This window comes from Anopheles moucheti, chromosome 2, assembly GCF_943734755.1.
Source record: "Anopheles moucheti chromosome 2, idAnoMoucSN_F20_07, whole genome shotgun sequence".
NCBI lineage: Eukaryota > Metazoa > Arthropoda > Insecta > Diptera > Culicidae > Anopheles > Anopheles moucheti.
Window position 1 is genome coordinate 18,779,696 of NC_069140.1, and position 17,211 is coordinate 18,796,906.

At 43.8% G+C, this 17,211-nt stretch overlaps 2 protein-coding genes across 4 annotated transcripts in view; one reads left to right on the top strand and one right to left on the bottom strand.

The window, feature by feature from the left end:
- Positions 1-201: 201 nt before the first annotated feature.
- Positions 202-5,740, bottom strand: LOC128310768 (uncharacterized transmembrane protein DDB_G0289901). Of its 2 annotated transcripts, XM_053047484.1 has the most exons (3): positions 5,557-5,658; positions 4,650-4,686; positions 202-3,127 (listed from the first exon to the last, which is right to left on the bottom strand). In XM_053047484.1, the coding sequence occupies exon 3, from the start codon at positions 2,980-2,982 to the stop codon at positions 2,104-2,106; it is 879 nt and encodes a 292-aa protein (XP_052903444.1). In that variant the 5' UTR covers positions 2,983-3,127; positions 4,650-4,686; positions 5,557-5,658; the 3' UTR covers positions 202-2,103. The 2 variants fall into 2 exon arrangements, with proteins under 2 accessions (XP_052903444.1, XP_052903445.1); XM_053047485.1 differs by lacking the exons at positions 4,650-4,686; positions 5,557-5,658 and adding an exon at positions 5,676-5,740.
- A 1,358-nt stretch (positions 5,741-7,098) lies between these two features.
- Positions 7,099-17,211, top strand: part of LOC128309535 (steroid hormone receptor ERR2) — a 33,583-nt gene continuing 23,470 nt past the window's right edge. Inside the window, exon 1 of one of the 2 annotated variants that reach the window (XM_053045950.1) lies at positions 7,099-7,514. The gene's annotated coding sequence lies outside the window, so the exon portion shown is untranslated. The remainder of the gene's footprint in view (positions 7,515-17,211) is intronic. The other variant, XM_053045949.1, reaches the window with a different exon arrangement.

A 17,211-nucleotide genomic window follows, 5' to 3' on the forward strand; every position in this document is an offset into this window, starting at 1 on the left:
CAACAAAGCGAATTCACGATTTCATAATGCTTGACACAAAAAAATTGCTTTTAGGGCGTACCAAGTACACAGAGCTCTCGAGTACAACTATAATAAAACGCACTAAAATTATAGGAATATCTTATCGAAAAAGATAATCTAGAAAGAAAAAAAAAACATCAACAAATTCTTCGCCTGTACATAAATCACGTTTGTTGCGTACCATACGCGTTGGACAAAACGAATTAGGCAGCGCGCTCTCCCTTTCCTTAGGTTGAGTGTAACAGTATGGCAATAAGGAGCGATGGAAAAGTCGACGCTTCTTCGCATATAGTGAGGGTGATGATGAAGCCCACCACCTCACAGTCGCCAAACAAGGAAACAAACATCCAGCCTCATCACCACACACGCACACACGATCGTATCTCCTACCAGAACTTGGATGCTGTGTGACCTTTGCTCTGTACACGGCACCCACCGGGACTATAAACTTGAATATTTTCATAAACCATCGCGCCCTTCTCTCGTTACGCTGCTGGCCATATAGGAAAGATTCCATCTTTCTGGCCCAAAATGCACCATATCATATCCCCTTTCACCAACTAGCGCGGGCCCACGGTAGCTAGGTGGGCCCCATCTGCGTGGCCTAATGTTACTCCAAAACTACTCTCTTCCTATAGAGACGCAGGTCCCTATTCCTTTTCGCGTACTTAAAATTTTGACAACTGTTATCCTATCCTGGTTGCGAGACACAGACGCTGCTTTCTCTCCATCTCTCACTGCTAGTGGTTTTTTTTGTATCTCTATGGTCTCCTGTTCTGTCATATATAATTATCGTCACGTCCGTTCACATCGTGTAATGGATCGTTCAAAGTAAAAGTATTGAAACTCGATACTTTATATACCGTAATCAGAACATTCGAAACGAAAAAAAAATCATATAGTCATAAGTATTCCTTTACATACATACACGTAAGACTACTCCTTCCTTGTTCCTCCTCCTGCCTCGATCTCTATCTGTTTGTTCTCCTTTCAACGCGCGGCTGCCGATGATTCTCCTCTCTGCTCTGCTGGCTTTGGGCGCAAGACATTGGCAGCATTCACAGCATGCAAACAGCTCTCGCTGCGAACTACTACGGATGGTGAAGACGATTCAGAGATCGTGCTGCTACGGGCGGCAGATGATCATATCGACCAAACATTGCGGAAGGCGACACACCACGATTCAACAACTATAGACAAGTGCGACAAACGTCGTACGAGCAGCAGCATGCCAATGGTAGGTAAAATCGTCTTTCATTTGCTTTCCTACTTGGCGCATCAACATACGCCGGTCAATTTGTAGCGAGAAACGTCACGAAGGCAAACTCGAAAAGAGCAAGAGCTGTCCAGGTATACCAAAACTTTACAGGATCTCAGGATCCCTTTAAAGCAAACGGGTTTCTTTACACTCTTCCAAGAGACGGGTCTTCAACATAACTTAGGGGGCAAAACAGGATTTGTGAGAGACCCTTTTCTCACAACGACACGCCGATGAACGCAGCTGACTTTTTGGTAGGATTGGATGTTGTCATGGAGGTTTTGAACCACACGTCCCTATTCCTCGTTCTACACAACTGAAGATCCGGTGTGTGGTGACTAGGGTCATCGGACGTTGGATTTCAACAGCACTGTCTCCATGTTTGCATATTTGTTCACCCTGCAGTTTGACATTACCCATCTCGTAGTGGCTTCTACTTCTTTCCCCGAATGTGCACACTCTTCTGTTTCCGATCGAGGTGTGCCCTGGACTTGGCAGATTCTTTCTCGTCCGTACGTACCCTCGCTTCGCTTCTGCTACTTTTGTCATTGACATCCTTAACACAAACTTCAATGTTGATGCTGTTGTTGCTGCTTAGTTTTCTTCCGTCGATTTCGCTTCCGTTGGCTTGCTCTTGGCTCGCCATCTTCTCGTCGTGCTGTGCTCGTTTGCTGCATGTCGGTACTTCCAACTTTTGGTGAAACGCTCGCCATTACCATAACTTTTTCACTTTTTCTAACCGTCATCGTCGTCGTCGTCGTTGTATTCACATACTCAACACTATCGCTGCTACTGCTATTGCTGCCACATACGGTTGCGGGTTGTTAAGCCTGCACGTTGAGAATCGTTTTCAGGTTGTGCGTGAAGGCGGCGGCATGACGATTGCTTGCCTTGGCCGCTGCGGATGCACACGACTTCATCGCCTTCGTTCGGAGCCGCGGTTGCTGCGGATGATACTGCTGCTGCTTTTGTAGTGCCCCGTTGGTGGAGGAGGAACCTGCCGCCCCCTTTTTGTTGCTGCCGTTACCGGCCACCGTGGACGGGACGGACGAACCGCCCGCCATCTTCATCATTGACGAGAAGGAACTGCTAACGCTACTGCTGCTGCTGTTGGTACCGCCACCAACATTTGTCCAGTGTACGGGTGGCTTCGGCAGCGCGGTGGGTGCGGGAGCATCGTAGCACTTGCTGCCGGCAAAGTGGGAAAAGTTGGGCGGCGAACCTGATACAGGCCCAGCACCAGCCCCCATCGGTGAGGACATCATCGTCGTCGGGAAGCTGCCACCACTGTGATTGCTCGGACTGGAGCGTTGATTAAAGCTGTTTGAGCTGCTGCTGCTGCTGTTGTTGCTATGGCGACCACCACCACTGCCTCCTGCTGCTCGCCCACCGGTAGGGGAGTACGATGGCTGCCTTTGCTGCTGCTGCTGTTGTACTATCGGTATTGTGTTGGAGGAGGAGTAAATACTGCGGAAGTAATTCGCGCTCGGTGACCGCTGACTGCGGTTTCCTCCTGCTCCTCCGTTTCCTCCATTGTTGCCACCACGCTGCTGCTGCTGCTTACTGGTGCTTCCATTGTTACCACCGTGGTGCAGCTGCTGTGCCGACGGGCTCAGCTGCTGCGGGCTGTGGTTGTGGAAGTATCGCTCGGCATGGTTACCGCTGCCAGCATTTCGCCCGTTACGATTCTGCGAGTTTGTCATCGCGTCCTGCAGAAGTCTCTCGTTCTCTTCACAGCTCTCGTTTTGATTTCTATCGTTTTTTGTTGTTTGCACTTTCACTTTCGCTTTGTTTTACACACTGTAACGCTCTTTTTAAAACGCCTATTTACACACATTCACCTGCGCCCTAACATACGCGCATTAGAAAACAAAACAAAAACCAAAAAAAAATTAGTATTCCAAATACTGTTGTACGCTTGCGAAAGGCTTCTGCCTGGTGTGTGTGATTTACGCTAAACAAAAAAGATGAAACATTCACTGGCTCTATTTTACGCACTTTCCGTTTTCCTAATTCTCTCTTTCAATTACTAACAAAAGAGAAGAAAAGAAACGCACTGTCGTTTTACAATCGGCTCCCGCTTTCGTATCGTATTTGATGAGTCGTAATGTTTTTTTCTTCTTTTTGCTTTCGCTCACGCACACACATACGCACTTATTTACGCACTGCATACACAATTAGAAAATACGGTGGTGGTGGCAACGAACGGTTTTGCGTTGCGTTTTTTTTTCAATTTGAAGGAAAATATATGGTTATGTTTAAAATGAAATGCTGGCTTGTGCAGCGCTTAAACGGAGTTTTCGCTTTCCACCTCAGCTAATGCCTTTTGTTGGGAAAATTGACCACAGGAGCGATCAATTCGTCACAAAACCACGCAAAAATAAGATTCGCACCTTTCGCACCTTTCCTTTCACTGGACACGAAAAAACCAACCTCTTCTCTCACGGTGGTGTTTTTACGCACACTGTACGCTTCCTGGGGGCAGTTTTTATGCTGCTTGAGACTCGATTCGCTTACTATCACAGAATGTTATGAATGGAATAAGTAAAAGCCAGCACCATGGCCTACTGCACACCATAAGTTTATTTGGAGTTTGGTGCGCGTTCCTTTCTCTTTACGAGCCGATCACTCAACCAGAGCACCACACATCGGCGAATGAGGGCTATGCAATGATTATGTGTGGCTCGAGTTGCTCGCTGCGTTGCTATAGCGCCTCAACCTTTGTGGAGGGGGACGATGTTATGCTTTGGACGTTGCACAGCAAAACGGTTGCTACGTGCAGCTGCCGTCGCTCTTTCAGGGTTGTTTTGACCCCTTTTGCCTGCCCCGCGTTCGTGTTGAAACACAACGGCCACTTCACAACTGCTGCGACTGCTCTGTTGTTTGTGTATTTGTGCGTTTGGTGATGTTGTTGGATAGCACTGCCTCTTCAGAGGGCCCGTAAACATACACACACATAGGCCAACAATGGAAAATCAGATTCCTACCCTCTCTATATCTCTCTCTCCCAGGCTGGCTCCACGAACGCTTTGTAACGATTTTCCTTTTTTCCGTAAGCTGTCCCCTTCTTTAGAGTGTCCCAGGAAAATTCCACGTAGTTTGTGATACAATAGTTACAATTCTAACTGCTAAAAAATAACACTATGTTTTCTTCAGCGATTTATGCGCACAACACACACACACAGCACACAGGCTCTTGGTTTTCCTCACGACACTCTCTGTATAAACGATCAGGGTTTTTTCCCAATTCGACACCTGGGCCTGGACCCGACGTTTACACGCCTCGAATGCACGTACGCCTTGAAGACAACAACAAATTTGTGTGCATGCGTGCGTGCGTGTACCTTCACGGCAATCGCTTTTTGCTTACAATTATTATTGGTGTATAAATGAGCCGTTGCTATACTCTGCAATAGAAACGTAAAATAAGGAGAAAAACTCACATTACTTGGGTGTCGTCTGCGAAAAGGTTTAGGATTTGTTTTGTTTTGCGAGAATTACGTTAAATAGTATCGCCAACTTATGGTGGTGAAAGAAAATAAAACAGCTTATTTATGTAACGGAAAATGTAGCATAAAGGGAGGTTTTGACTTGAAAATACAGTTCTTCCTACCACCCCACAAAGTATGTTTGACGCACGCACACCAATGCATGTCGACGGGGGTTGCTGTCGAACGTGTACGTGACGTACGCGAATGAAACCACAAGATGGCGGCGGCCCTCATACAATACAACGCAATACACATTTTTCTTGCCTTCATCATTGTAACACATTGGGATTGCAGTGAAAAAAAAAAGTGTCTTGAGAGGAGGGGAACAGACTGCAAAAGATGTGTGTTGTAACAACAAACAAAAAAACCCTCTCCTCGTATGAACAAAACGAACGTTGCCAACACACACATCTACAAACAATGCGATAGTCACAGGGGTGGTTGCGGTCCAGGGTCATGCTTGAAGGGAAGAAGCACATTAAAAGCAATCTAGTACGTTTCTGCATATTTTTCTATTTCGCGCAACATTACAGCATAAAAAGTTGTACAAATCCACATTACGAAACTTTTTTTAATAGTCACACATTCAAACGAATTCGATTGTGCGTACGTGACAATTAATGACAGCATAAGCTCTATCGAATGATGCGTCATAGGGCAGTCGTTTTCCACACAAAGAAAAGCAACTTTCATAGACGCAGGTGATTTAGAAATCGGGGTCTCTGGAACTTTCCCACAAATGAAAAAAAAGTCGCCTAGTAAAACGGCCAGAACAAATACACTCACGGAAAAGGGGTGTTTTTCCACTTCACGAAACGGCTACCAGGATTTGCTTTTTCCAGCACTCGTGCGCTTTTCCACAGACTTTTCTTCTTCACACTGCTCGTCTCTTCTCACTCACTCACACCTCGCGCACATCCACACACTCTCTAGCTCACAGTCTCTGACGAACGATCCGTTCACATCGAGCTTATAATTCAAAATGTCAGTCCTCCTAGCACGGATCTCGACTACCTAGGGGAATTTGCCCGACGGAATGGAAACGTCAAATCAAGTTTGACAGTCCAGGCTTGACATAGGGTGTAAAGAAAATGAGGTTCGAAGTGCAACCAGATTTTGTATTTTCATAGTGACCTACAGGCCGTACACAAATAGCATATTTTCGAAGGCGCGTAACATTTTAATGATGTCTATCTTGGAATACAGTGCAACTTCCTTTTTTCTCCTTTTCCCAATTTCCTATCTACGTACGAGTAAACTCCATATTTTTTTACAAATTAACAAAGTTTTTACAAGTTAGTATTATCCCACATCTTACGAATGCGGCGCCATCTAAACCATTCCTATATAGTAAAAACTACCCTGCGGCTATGTGATAAAAGTAAGTCTCTATAGCCTGACCCTTTTCACGAAAAATGGCTGCTCAACATATTTGTCATCGAAATGAAATGTTCGGAAAATTACGAATTTTTCAAATAACACCCGTGTTTTTGTCGTCTTCCATGGATTTGAGGTACGAGGCGGTTCTATAAGGATTAAACGCGTTTCAGAGATATGCCACCTTGCACCGGATGCTGTACCCAAAACCTTTAAGTAACAAAACATAAAATATTGTTACCAACTGTCCATCGAAGGGTTATTTTTGATGCGTACATTTTTGTTACGCAATATGAGTGAAAGATTTCATAAATCCAGTAGGAATGATTTTGATGCTAAATTGTTTTAAAACGTACTTGAAAGAAGTTCATTTGTAGTATTTATTGTTAGTTTTGCTACTCCTAGCTTGAGTCTATCAAAATTCGTCTGAAATAAATGTTAAATTTAAAAAATCCCGGTTCTGAAATAAATATTAAGCCCGGTTCTAACATCCAAATATTTGTGATAATGATGCATTGTGTTTTGAACTGTGATTGTTTTAGAATTCGCTGTTGGCCTCGATTTAGGAAGAATTATGACTTCATTTACTAAATTATTGACTTGCATGGTGAAAAAACGCATGGCCAAATCGTGAATTGCGCACATAATGTGATTATCGTTACACGATATGATGCCACCACATGACACTACATGGTTTTATAGTGATTAATTATTGCCAAATGGCAGTGGAATCACTCCCGAGGAAAAGGAAATGATTTTCAACTGATGTCGACCATGTCTGGTGATGTAATACCAGGATGTAATGCCTTGTCGTTGAACATACTAGGCGTGTGTGAACCGTTCGTTTTAAAAGAACAAAAAAAAGACACACCTACTGTCAAACGTTGCTGTCAACAGTCAAGTGTCAGCTAGACGAAAAATTGATCAAGAAAACGAAAAAAAGCAAAGTGCGAAGCGAGGAAAAATCCAGTGGAGAACTTTTCCCGTGAAACCAGTGAATTTCCTTTTATCTGTACTTGTTTTTCCTTTCCGGTGGCGTGATTGTTGGTATTATCGTTGTGCAGGTTACGTGTTTCCCTTAGCAGCCCTTGTTTGTGGTGTAGCAATTGAAGGAAAATTGACGACAGCGCAGCTGCCAGTATCATTTTTCGTTTCCGGATTAATTTATGTGACGAAGGATTGCACAAGCACGGTGTGGCCCACAGGTACCCAGGTGAATAGGCACGGATAATATTAGCGTTTTTGTGTGTACAGTGCAGTGTCCCTAAGGTTCGGTTCTACAACGTGCATTAGAAACATCGCGCATAAAATATTGCAACATACAGCAAACTTCTCGGAAGGCGCTCCCGAAAAGGGTAAGAGGAAATGTGCGTTTCAAACAGAAGGAAAATTCAATACAGATGCACGCAAACAACACGGTGGCCGGTGCATATTGCTGTGCATTCCTTTACACGCGTGCATGTCAGGGTTGGGCAACTGTTATTGAGATCCGCTGGATCATTCATTTCAATGTATCAATATAAACAATTCGGCAAAGTGTTCATGTGCCAAATAATCTTGCAAATTCCCAAAGGATTGTTCTCCCGCATAGTTGCAGTGGAAGGATCGGAATCGTAAAAACAACCATTTCAAAATGTTGGGTTGCTCTTCTCTGCTATGTATCCTTGCGCTTGAGATTGCGTAGAATGTTCGCTCTCTTTCTCTCTCGGTACGATTGTTTGATGTTGCTATGTTCCTCTCGCGAGACCAGTGCTGCCAGCCACTGCATCCTTGAACGCGTCGGATGGTGTGTGTTTGTTTACTATATTTATCAAATTTCTCACCTTCTTTACGTTCTACCCCAAGGACGAACACGAGATTCAATCATAACCGTTGGAGTGTAATTGGTGTAAGGCAGCTTAGTTATCGGGGCGTTGAAAGTTGCGTAACGTAAAACAATGATGTAATTTGGCCACACGTGCAGTGTGTTGCAGTGTGTTCTGTTAGCGAAGGGAACGTCACTTAAACATATTTGCTACGAGCTGAAAGATTCATTCGCGCCATGTCACTGTTGTTCGTAGCAATAATGGTGCATTATCTGGGACCTCTCTTCAAAAGCTGCTCAGATTGTTGTGCTCTTAGTTCACACGTGTGCCCAATAGAAATGCACCCATTATGAATATCCACAGAGTCTTACATTAAGTTTTCGATAAAGGCAGAAAACAACATATGTTAACAAATCTCGCACTACTTCCACCGTTTGGTTCCTCCTCTCTCGAGAATTGGGTGCGAAGCATTGCTATATATTTTAATAAACTGTCTGCTTAATAGACTCTTTGGTATTCCGAGATCACGTCGATAGTGTGTGAAATCGTGTCATCATAGCAGGCCTGAAGTTCATTTAAAATGCCAGAAGCTGGTGCTTTTCATAGCCAGCCTTGTTGTAGTAGTTGAGAGAGTGAATCGTTTGCTTCTAGCGTGTTTATGTTTTCCATTTCCGCCTCCATTTTCCACCCCGGAACCTACGGCAAGAAAAGCAGTACCGCTCAGCTTCTCCCGGGATCGTAGGTTTGCTGCGGTTTGTGCGGTACGTCTTCGGGCTGCTGGTCCGGGTGTTCGTGCACCAATCGGGATACCAGTCCGTTCGGGTTTCGAGTTCAAGGATATTTTGTCCGGAATATCCTTGCCCGTCTAAGTTGGAAGTTTTCTTTGTTCGTTCGAGTAGGTGTGCTTTGGGGTGGTCATTTCAGGAAGGGGGTGAAACCCAACACCGGGGAAAGCTTCCTGTCACGCGTGTTCGTGTACATTTTATTTTCCTGCTTGTTCGGTTTTCGGGTCTTGTGCTGGAAATGAAACAAGAATGAGAAAAAAAGGTTCCATGGGCAAGTCTGCGCGAACGAACGATGATGGCTTTAAGAATTGCGGGACGGAAGGATTTCCTTTACTTCCGACAACCGACAATGGAGCATTCTTTAATGCGCAATAGCACACTTTCGATTTTGCTTCCTTAGTCTCGTTTGTCGGGCGGGAAAGGTGGTAGTGTTTTTCAACATTGTGGAAAGAAAACCCGGCCCGAGCACACCGGAATACGTATGTATTATTATTATTAAAAAATGCAGAAGTGTAACAGTGCAAGGTAGGACAGGATGAGATATGTAAATGTGATTTAAATTTCTACTGTGAACTTTTAATTTGACATCAGTATGATTAGTTGCCAAGTTTGCCGAAAAGAAGATACAAGTGAATTGAAACTCTTTTATTGTACAGTTCACGCTGCATATTGTGCTTCAAGCTACGATTCCCCATTCGTTCAAAAACCCATTTGACGCGCTAAATCAATTTTTTCACGGTTCACGTTGTGGCAAAACAAGGATACCGAAATACGAGCTGTACCGATTTTTTTTATCGTAGTTCTTGCAAATCGACCACTAATTGGACGCGCTGGTAGTGTTTTGAGTTTTTTTTTTTTTTGCAAAACGGAGGGGCACATTATTGTTTGCTAGCTTTTTTTTATTGTTGTTTCTTGTTTTTTTTTGCAGACAGTTCAATCTATTTGTAATAAAATCGATCGGTTTTGCATTCGGTGTGCTGCTTGAGACGCTTGAGACAAATTTCCGGATCCAATTTAGTGCTTGCTACGATTAAACGGCACACCACGATGCGTCAGAATGAGCTGAGTGCATACAATAGCATTGAAGCTTGACGATGTGAAACAAAAGCAGCAAATTGCATGCATGGATTGTAGAGTTTTGAAGGGGATGGGTTTTGGGGTATTACTGTATTACTAACAAGCAACGTAACAAGCAACAGGCAGAACGTGGAATTGGTTTTACATTTAAAAGTAATGAATTAAGGGGTAGTTTTGGAAATGAAAAGCAAATTTAGCATTAATTTTCACTGAGGTGATGTGTTACTGAGATTGGGTTATCTAACTTTTTTATAATTTATATGATTAACCCTCGTATGTACACGATTAGCGTGAAGAGTAGATGAATAATTGCTATAAAATTGTGCAGCAAATTTGTTTGCCATTTACAAATCTCCCCACGGGCACGGTTTAGATGTGTGCTATCGATACGGAGGAATAAGTCGGCATTCAACCGTTGCCATTCCGGTTCCCAGCAGCAAAACGCCAGTGCAGTCGATATGCAGCACCAATTGGAAAGGTCCCCGATCTGCCGGACGACGACGCGTAAGGATTGTCCTCGGCGTGTTGAGGGTGGGCTGTGGCCGCGGTTCACTTGAACTAATCGTGACGATAAATCATAATGCCACCGCTGGAAGGGCCACCTTTTTGCTGTTTGCGGCGGCGGCTACAGCTCGACGGTATTTGGGTCGGTATCATGGGGTCCGCACGATGCACCGCACCACACTTATCAAGGTGCATAAAATAATGAGTGCCGCCCTAGGATTATTGAGTGCATTGCGCGTTCACCGTTCGCCACCGATGTGCATTGCTGCCGGTGGTGTTGGTGTCGTTTGGTGATTGTAATGCTGTTTTGTCCAACTTGTTTCATTAATTTTCACGCGTCAGATCATTAAAATATGTTTCGTTTACGCACTGTGCCCGGGCCCGGTTGTGACAGCGATCATGATTGGCCCGCTGATCGGAGAAAGTGTGTGGAGCATATTTTAGATTTTAATGTTGGTGTGGCTGAATTTGCTCTTAGTTAGGTCTTAGTTTTTTATGGTTTCATTTACTGTTGGTTGTTCATAAGTGTATTTTTTAGTAGTTTAAGATGATTAATAATACATGATGTCCTTATTGTCCAGTTTTGGGGAATTTGTTGTACATGCTGGACATTTATTTCGAGCTCTATACGAAGATCCCTCATGTTCGAACAACTCATTACAAATAAAACCCTTGCGCTCCCACCAACTAATGTATGGTATCGGTTTCCTTATTAATTGTTGGGCCTACATGAACGTTTCCAGTGTTTTACAAAGTTGAAGGAACATTAAGGGCAGGAATATCAGATTTCATTTGTCTATTTATTTGGACATTTATTAGTAATATTTTATCATTATATTTGAGCATTTTTATTGCAATTGTTTATTTGTTGGACGAAATCATTACAAATTTTTCCACCAATTTTGTTTAAATTTCATTGTTTTTTCCATTAAATGTTGTACTCGGAAATTAGGAAAACCCTGGCTCAAAGAGGTTAGAGAGTAAACTCAATGAACATCAATTCGAAATATTCATTCACCAAGCCAAGATTTATATGGTAAGCCAAGATGGTGGGATTAGAATGGCGTCATATATTACGAGATGCTTTCGACTGGTCAAACTAGTACTTATGTACTTATGTTATATGTATTCTCGTCCCATGCAGTCAAATGCAGTTTAAAATCTTGAGAATTTAATTGAATGTTTGGAATTTACGTTCGTTGCCTCGTTCGTTGCACAATGCGCGTTTCGGTCTGTCCAAAACTGAAATAATACTAGGAAAAGCTTTATTAACGTAAAAGATTACGAATATTGGTATCTTTTTACCATTGATAAACACACCAGCAAATATTAGAATGTAACTGCCAAGCGTCTTCTACATTATATCGCGATGAATTCAGATGAAGTTTGGGTCGAGTCTTATCGTACATGCCATTGATGGTTATGTACCAGATAAATCATGTTTCATGACCTCAGCGCCCCTAAGCGAAGTGGCGCATTGTTAATCCATTCGCTGTATTCGCCAACAGATTGTAAAATATCGATATGCATCGAGTGCCATCGTGCACATCGGGTAGACCTCTTCAAAGAACTTTGCACCAACAACAACAACAACAACAACACACACGCATTGCTTTGCTGAAGACATCAAGAGCATCATCTCGCGACCGTAAACGGATTGACGAACGATCCATCGGTGTGGTGCTCCATTGCACCGAAATGTCGAGTGTTGGTCTGTGTACTGTGGAGCACAACGGGACACAGGGAGGGGAGAGCAAGAAAAAAAAATCAACAACCCTTTCGGTTGCAAGTCGCACGTCAGTAATTTATATTGCTTCCCGCCTTCCATCTACACGGTGCAAGAATTGAGAAGCGGAAATGCAAAAAAAATATATATAGTGCTATTTTGCACACTCTGGCACACCGGGGGTTTGCGACACGCAGTGTGCGGTTGGAGGACACGGAGGTCCTTTGCACCGATGGAAAGGAAGCGCAAAAATTAAAGAAAAATCCATCATCATCAAGTCATCGCCGTCGACGCCATCGAGAATTTTTGTTTTTGGTTTTTGTTTTGGGCCACCACAAATTCAGGAACATTAGGAGCCAAAGGCAGTATTTGATCAGAGGATCAGAGGGGGTATTAACGCGGGGCAGAACAGTAATAAAACAACTTGACAGGGAACCAAACAAAATTAAGTAACAAAAAAAAAGCAGTGAAGTAATGAAGAATAAAACCTCCCGCACTCCCGCTTTTGACTGCCCCCCATGTGTTCCTTACATGGAGTACAGAAAAAAGTTGGAAAAAAAGTGAATAAATCACGAACAATCTTTTTCCTCTCGAGAGCAGCAGGAAGAGAGCGTGTGCTATAAACCTACGGTAATAATAATAATAAACAACAAAAGGTACAAACCTCCTCCACCGGTTAGTTCAATCACCTGGGCGAAGGATTTTTTGTTGTTGTTGTTGTTGTTCGGGTTCGGAAGGAGTCATACGCACGTTTACTGCATTTATCGAGAAGTGCAACCTGCACCTACTCCCCATGGAGCCAAATTCGGCTTACCAACCTATTGTGGTTTGGGTCTGGTGCTGGAAGGGGAAGTGGTTGCACCAGCATATACATGAGCCATGAGGTACCTTTTTGGTACTTGAGTTTTCGGTTGGTCTTGCTATTGGTTTTTTGCTATCTTGCGCCAACCTTAACGTGGCGTTAAGATGAAGAGAGGCAAAAAAAAAGATTGGAAACGATTTCTAGATGATTTGCATATATAAAATGCACGCCTGTGTTGACGTGGGCAATGCATTCTAGTGGTTGCTGATGATGATGAAAAGGTTTTGGACGAGCTTTTGACGACGTCAACTCGGGGATGCTGCGGTGCGCCGGGATTGAGGTTATCTTTTTGGGAGTTTTAATATCCCTCCCATTCATTGCATGCGAAGAGGTAGATCGTGCCTGGGGGAAAAAATTATTTTTTTTCGCCACTTCATGATTTCCTACGATGCTTAAGTGTTTTTATCTGCCTGCGCTTATTTTGCCTCTAGCGCACCGGGTTGACCATTTTGTTTGCTGCAATGCTTATATGCGCTCGTTAATTGTTGCATTTTAATTAAAACTCAATTAAAAGCTAGGAAGCATCGAGCGTCTGATGGGGCAACAAAAAAAAAAAAAGGACATGCATCATCCCTTTTGATCGCCGATCATACTTTCCACCTCCTGCTGGCATGTCCACGTGGTTGACAGGGGCAGGGTCCGCCTTGCTTGCTTGCGGTACGATCGTTTCGACGATCAAAGCAACCACACGTAGCACGGTGATCGTAAAAATGGTTATGGCTCTCCTTGCCGAACTGCCGAGTGCGCAAGGCTGCCGAGAACGGGGGCGACACGCGAGCCTCACTTTGACAGATAGGGATCGGTTTGACGGGGCGGTTTGGCCCCGTATCGTCGTTAGCTTTACGAGATCGCACACTCGAACGAGGGACTTTTTTGTTTTGCGTGGGTGGCCGACGCATTGCTGCGCGTAGGCGGTGTAACCGAGCGTTGATTTGCATTATTTTTTACGATCGATCAAGCAAAGTTTGTGCTGATGTTCGCCACTTGTGTATTGTGTGTGCCTTTTTTTTGTTGTTGCTCTACCTTTTGCCGCTCTGTCGAAAAATGCACATTATCGGAACGCACATTCGCACGTTCTAAGTGGCGGGTTTGTTGTAAAAGAAACGGGGTACAGGTTCTATTCTGGTTTTGTTTGAATACCTCCGGTGGAAACATTTTTACGATGCCGTACCGTAGACAAGGGGCCTCGGTTGTGCTTGACAGCGGCACTATGCCTGCAGGCGTGCAGCAATTTAGCAGCTTTCGGTGGACACTTTATGCGGGGTTGCTGTGGAGTGCGGAGGCTCCGGCTTAAAAAGGCGCGAGCGAAAAGAGATATTTTTGCGAGCCGAATTTCGCTATCCAAACGGGTCGTAAATGTGGAACGTGAAATAAATAAATCCCCTTTTGCAGCGATACTGCTGTGTGTAGTGTACGCTGCGATGTGTGCAGCTCAGTGTATTTTAAACGGGCCGCAATTCTTTAACGCTTAATATGCAGTTTAAAACACCAATTTCGGTGATTTTTCGGAACATTAAAAGCGTTTGCTGTCGAAGCGAGGACATGAATTATTAATTTTGCATTGCGCACGGCAAGTGTTCTTAACGTGCGAAATATGATTTATGATATAGCGGCGGGCACAGTAAAGGTGAGGGGGGGGGGTGGAAATTTTGCTTTGCTAACAGAGGTCATTAATGTTGTGCCGGTGTAGCGTGTGCCAAATTTTAAGTAAAACAAAAAAAGTTGTATATTTTTCCACCCGGCCGTACGGCGATACTAACAACTTGTATTGTTCTAACTGAGATCGACTGTTCCATCGTGTAAACGATAGTTTATGTTGCCTTCTGTGTTCTGGTAGTTGGGATATAGCCTAAAGTAATATTAGGTCTTGGATTGTCCGGTGTCATTCTCATGAATTCGTATTCACTGTCTGGGACATTGGTGGCTTGCAACATCATGCGGCCTATTAGATCATGCTTGCCTTTGTTGAGAAAACCGATGTAAAAGAAACAATCTAGAATGGAATTGGTCCCTTCTCTAATTTAGATTTCGAAACTTGAATCTCTATTCTAAAGATTTGTGAATTCTTCAAAGCTCTCAAATTCGGAAACCTTAATGTGTCTTCCATTGCTACTCCTGCTACCGATGATCTTCAAAGATTCATAAATCCTCATAGTTTCTAGAAAGAAACAATTATTTAATGCCACTTTTTACCACGATTTACCTATGTTTTTAGCTTGCGTAATAAGAAATTTTATTCAGTAGTAGAAACCGCAGTTACTCTGAGTTTTATGAATCGTAAGGGATCTTAAGGAATTAGCTTTTACTCTTCGATTTCATGAAGATCATTAGTCCTGACATAATTCCTGTGATTGACAAGCATATCAATGTACAATATAACGATCTCTTGCTAGTAGTTTCGTACAAGGTTTTACTAATATTGAAGTATTGTGTTTTTCTTTCAGTGATAAGACCGGTCAGTGAAATAATTAGCTGTTTGTTTTACAAAAAAAATGCATCAGTCAGAGGAATAACAGCCTGTTCTTCTTCTCGTCTCCATTTTACTGCACTTCCCACGCCATTTGTAGCAAGCGCAGCGCCGTCACCGTCACCGTTGATGAGACTGTCAAATTTGACGACGACAGGTCGATCACCCCGATCATTTGCACTCACAAACAATGGCCGTCAACAATGAATGGGTGGTGGAAACAGTTGCTGCTGCACGATATAGTTGAAGCCGGCGGTGTACAGCACATCGGCTAAATGTAGCGCTCGGATCGGATGTAGCTCATCCAGCGTAGTTTGCTGTGGTGGGTGAAACAAAGCAAAGTGCCGAAAGGGAAGTGCGGTGGATCAGTGGTGCGGTAGTGAGAAACCATTTTTGGAGAGCTCCCTGCATCTTATTGATTGACAATTTAACATGTTTCGCTTGAGGGGAAGGAAAGCAGACTGGCGTAAGGATCGTTTTTGGGCGATGCCAAATGATCGTTTGCTACTTCGTTTGTTATGATAATTTCAATATTACTGACAGGACAGCATTTGTGCGGTACGATCGCGTCTCCTCGTGCTCTGTGGCTGCATCTTGTTGCATTATCGGTGTGTGAAGGGAAGCTGATTTCTGGAGGAACAGTTTTCTTCTTGCTTTTCTGCCGTTATCATGTCGCGCTGGTCGTTGGTGGTTGTGTCACATTACTGTAATGGTGTGCAGATGCGCACCCATTGGCCGATCGCATGCTGCTGCCACTCGAAAACTGCATCGCTGTACCGGCTTTTGCGACACATGCAATATTTACGTGTGCGTGTTGCTATATGCAACAGCGTCATGTAATCTTGTTTTATGTTCTCATTCTTCTTTGCCTTTTGTTTCGTTTTGCATCCGGCTTGGAACACATCTTTTACACCCTGTGGCAAGTGTTATTTAATCTTTACCGCTGTGGGTGTGTAGGATGCGATCGCTATCGACACATGTTTCATTAGCTGCTAATGGGCATTTGGTTTTTGTAAATGTAATAAATGTAAAAGATCCTCTAGCTAATATAACCGCAAACTACCAAGCACTTTCTGCGTTACGTTGTTGCCAAAAAGGTAACCAGCGAGTTGAACTTGTGGATTCGGAGAGAAATGCATGGAAAAATGAGAACAGGGAAAGGGCTATGGCGTAACGTTAGTCAGCGTAGGTAGGCTTGGCAGCAAACTGCATATACATCACAAACTGAGCAAACGAATAGCCAGTCTGAAACAGTTCGCACTGGCCATGAAAATGACGGCGTTTGCATTGCCCGTGCTGCAGATGTGTGTGGGTTCTGCATTTGTCTGTGGCAGAGTACGACGGTCAATAATGCGGATGAGGTTTTTGTGACCGGGGGGAGGAAACGGGGCCTTGAAATGGGCGCGGGACCAAGAGGGTTCCCCCTCCCTCCCAGTCAAGTTCAGGGTCAGTATGGAAAGATTTATTTTAGTCAATTCTGCACAAACGTACGTTCGGCTTCGGCGCTTCGTTCGTTTCGTGCGTGTGTATGCGCGTGTATTTGTATTTTTCTGTCCGTTCTTGCTTTTTCGCTTCGATGTTTTGTTTCTGTGTGTGTGTGTGTATGTATGTTGACTTTTTTTTTGGTTTGTTTGAGAGTTTGGACCAACTTCAGCTTTGCTTCCATACGTTTTGGTGTTTCTGTTACTTTCGGCGGCTACCACTCCGAATCCGGCTGGTGGTGGTGTGTGTCTGAATCTGGTCGGAGAATCTGGTTTGGCGGAAGCGATTGGTTGAAATCATTGCGTATATTTTGGTGCGTGTTTTGAGGTGCGTGTGTTTGATGAGCTTTGGGGTTG

Excerpts from the sequence above, each read along its gene's own strand:
- LOC128310768 (XM_053047485.1), bottom strand. The coding sequence starts at position 2,982 with ATGACAAACTCGCAGAATCGTAACGGGCGAAATGCTGGCAGCGGTAAC.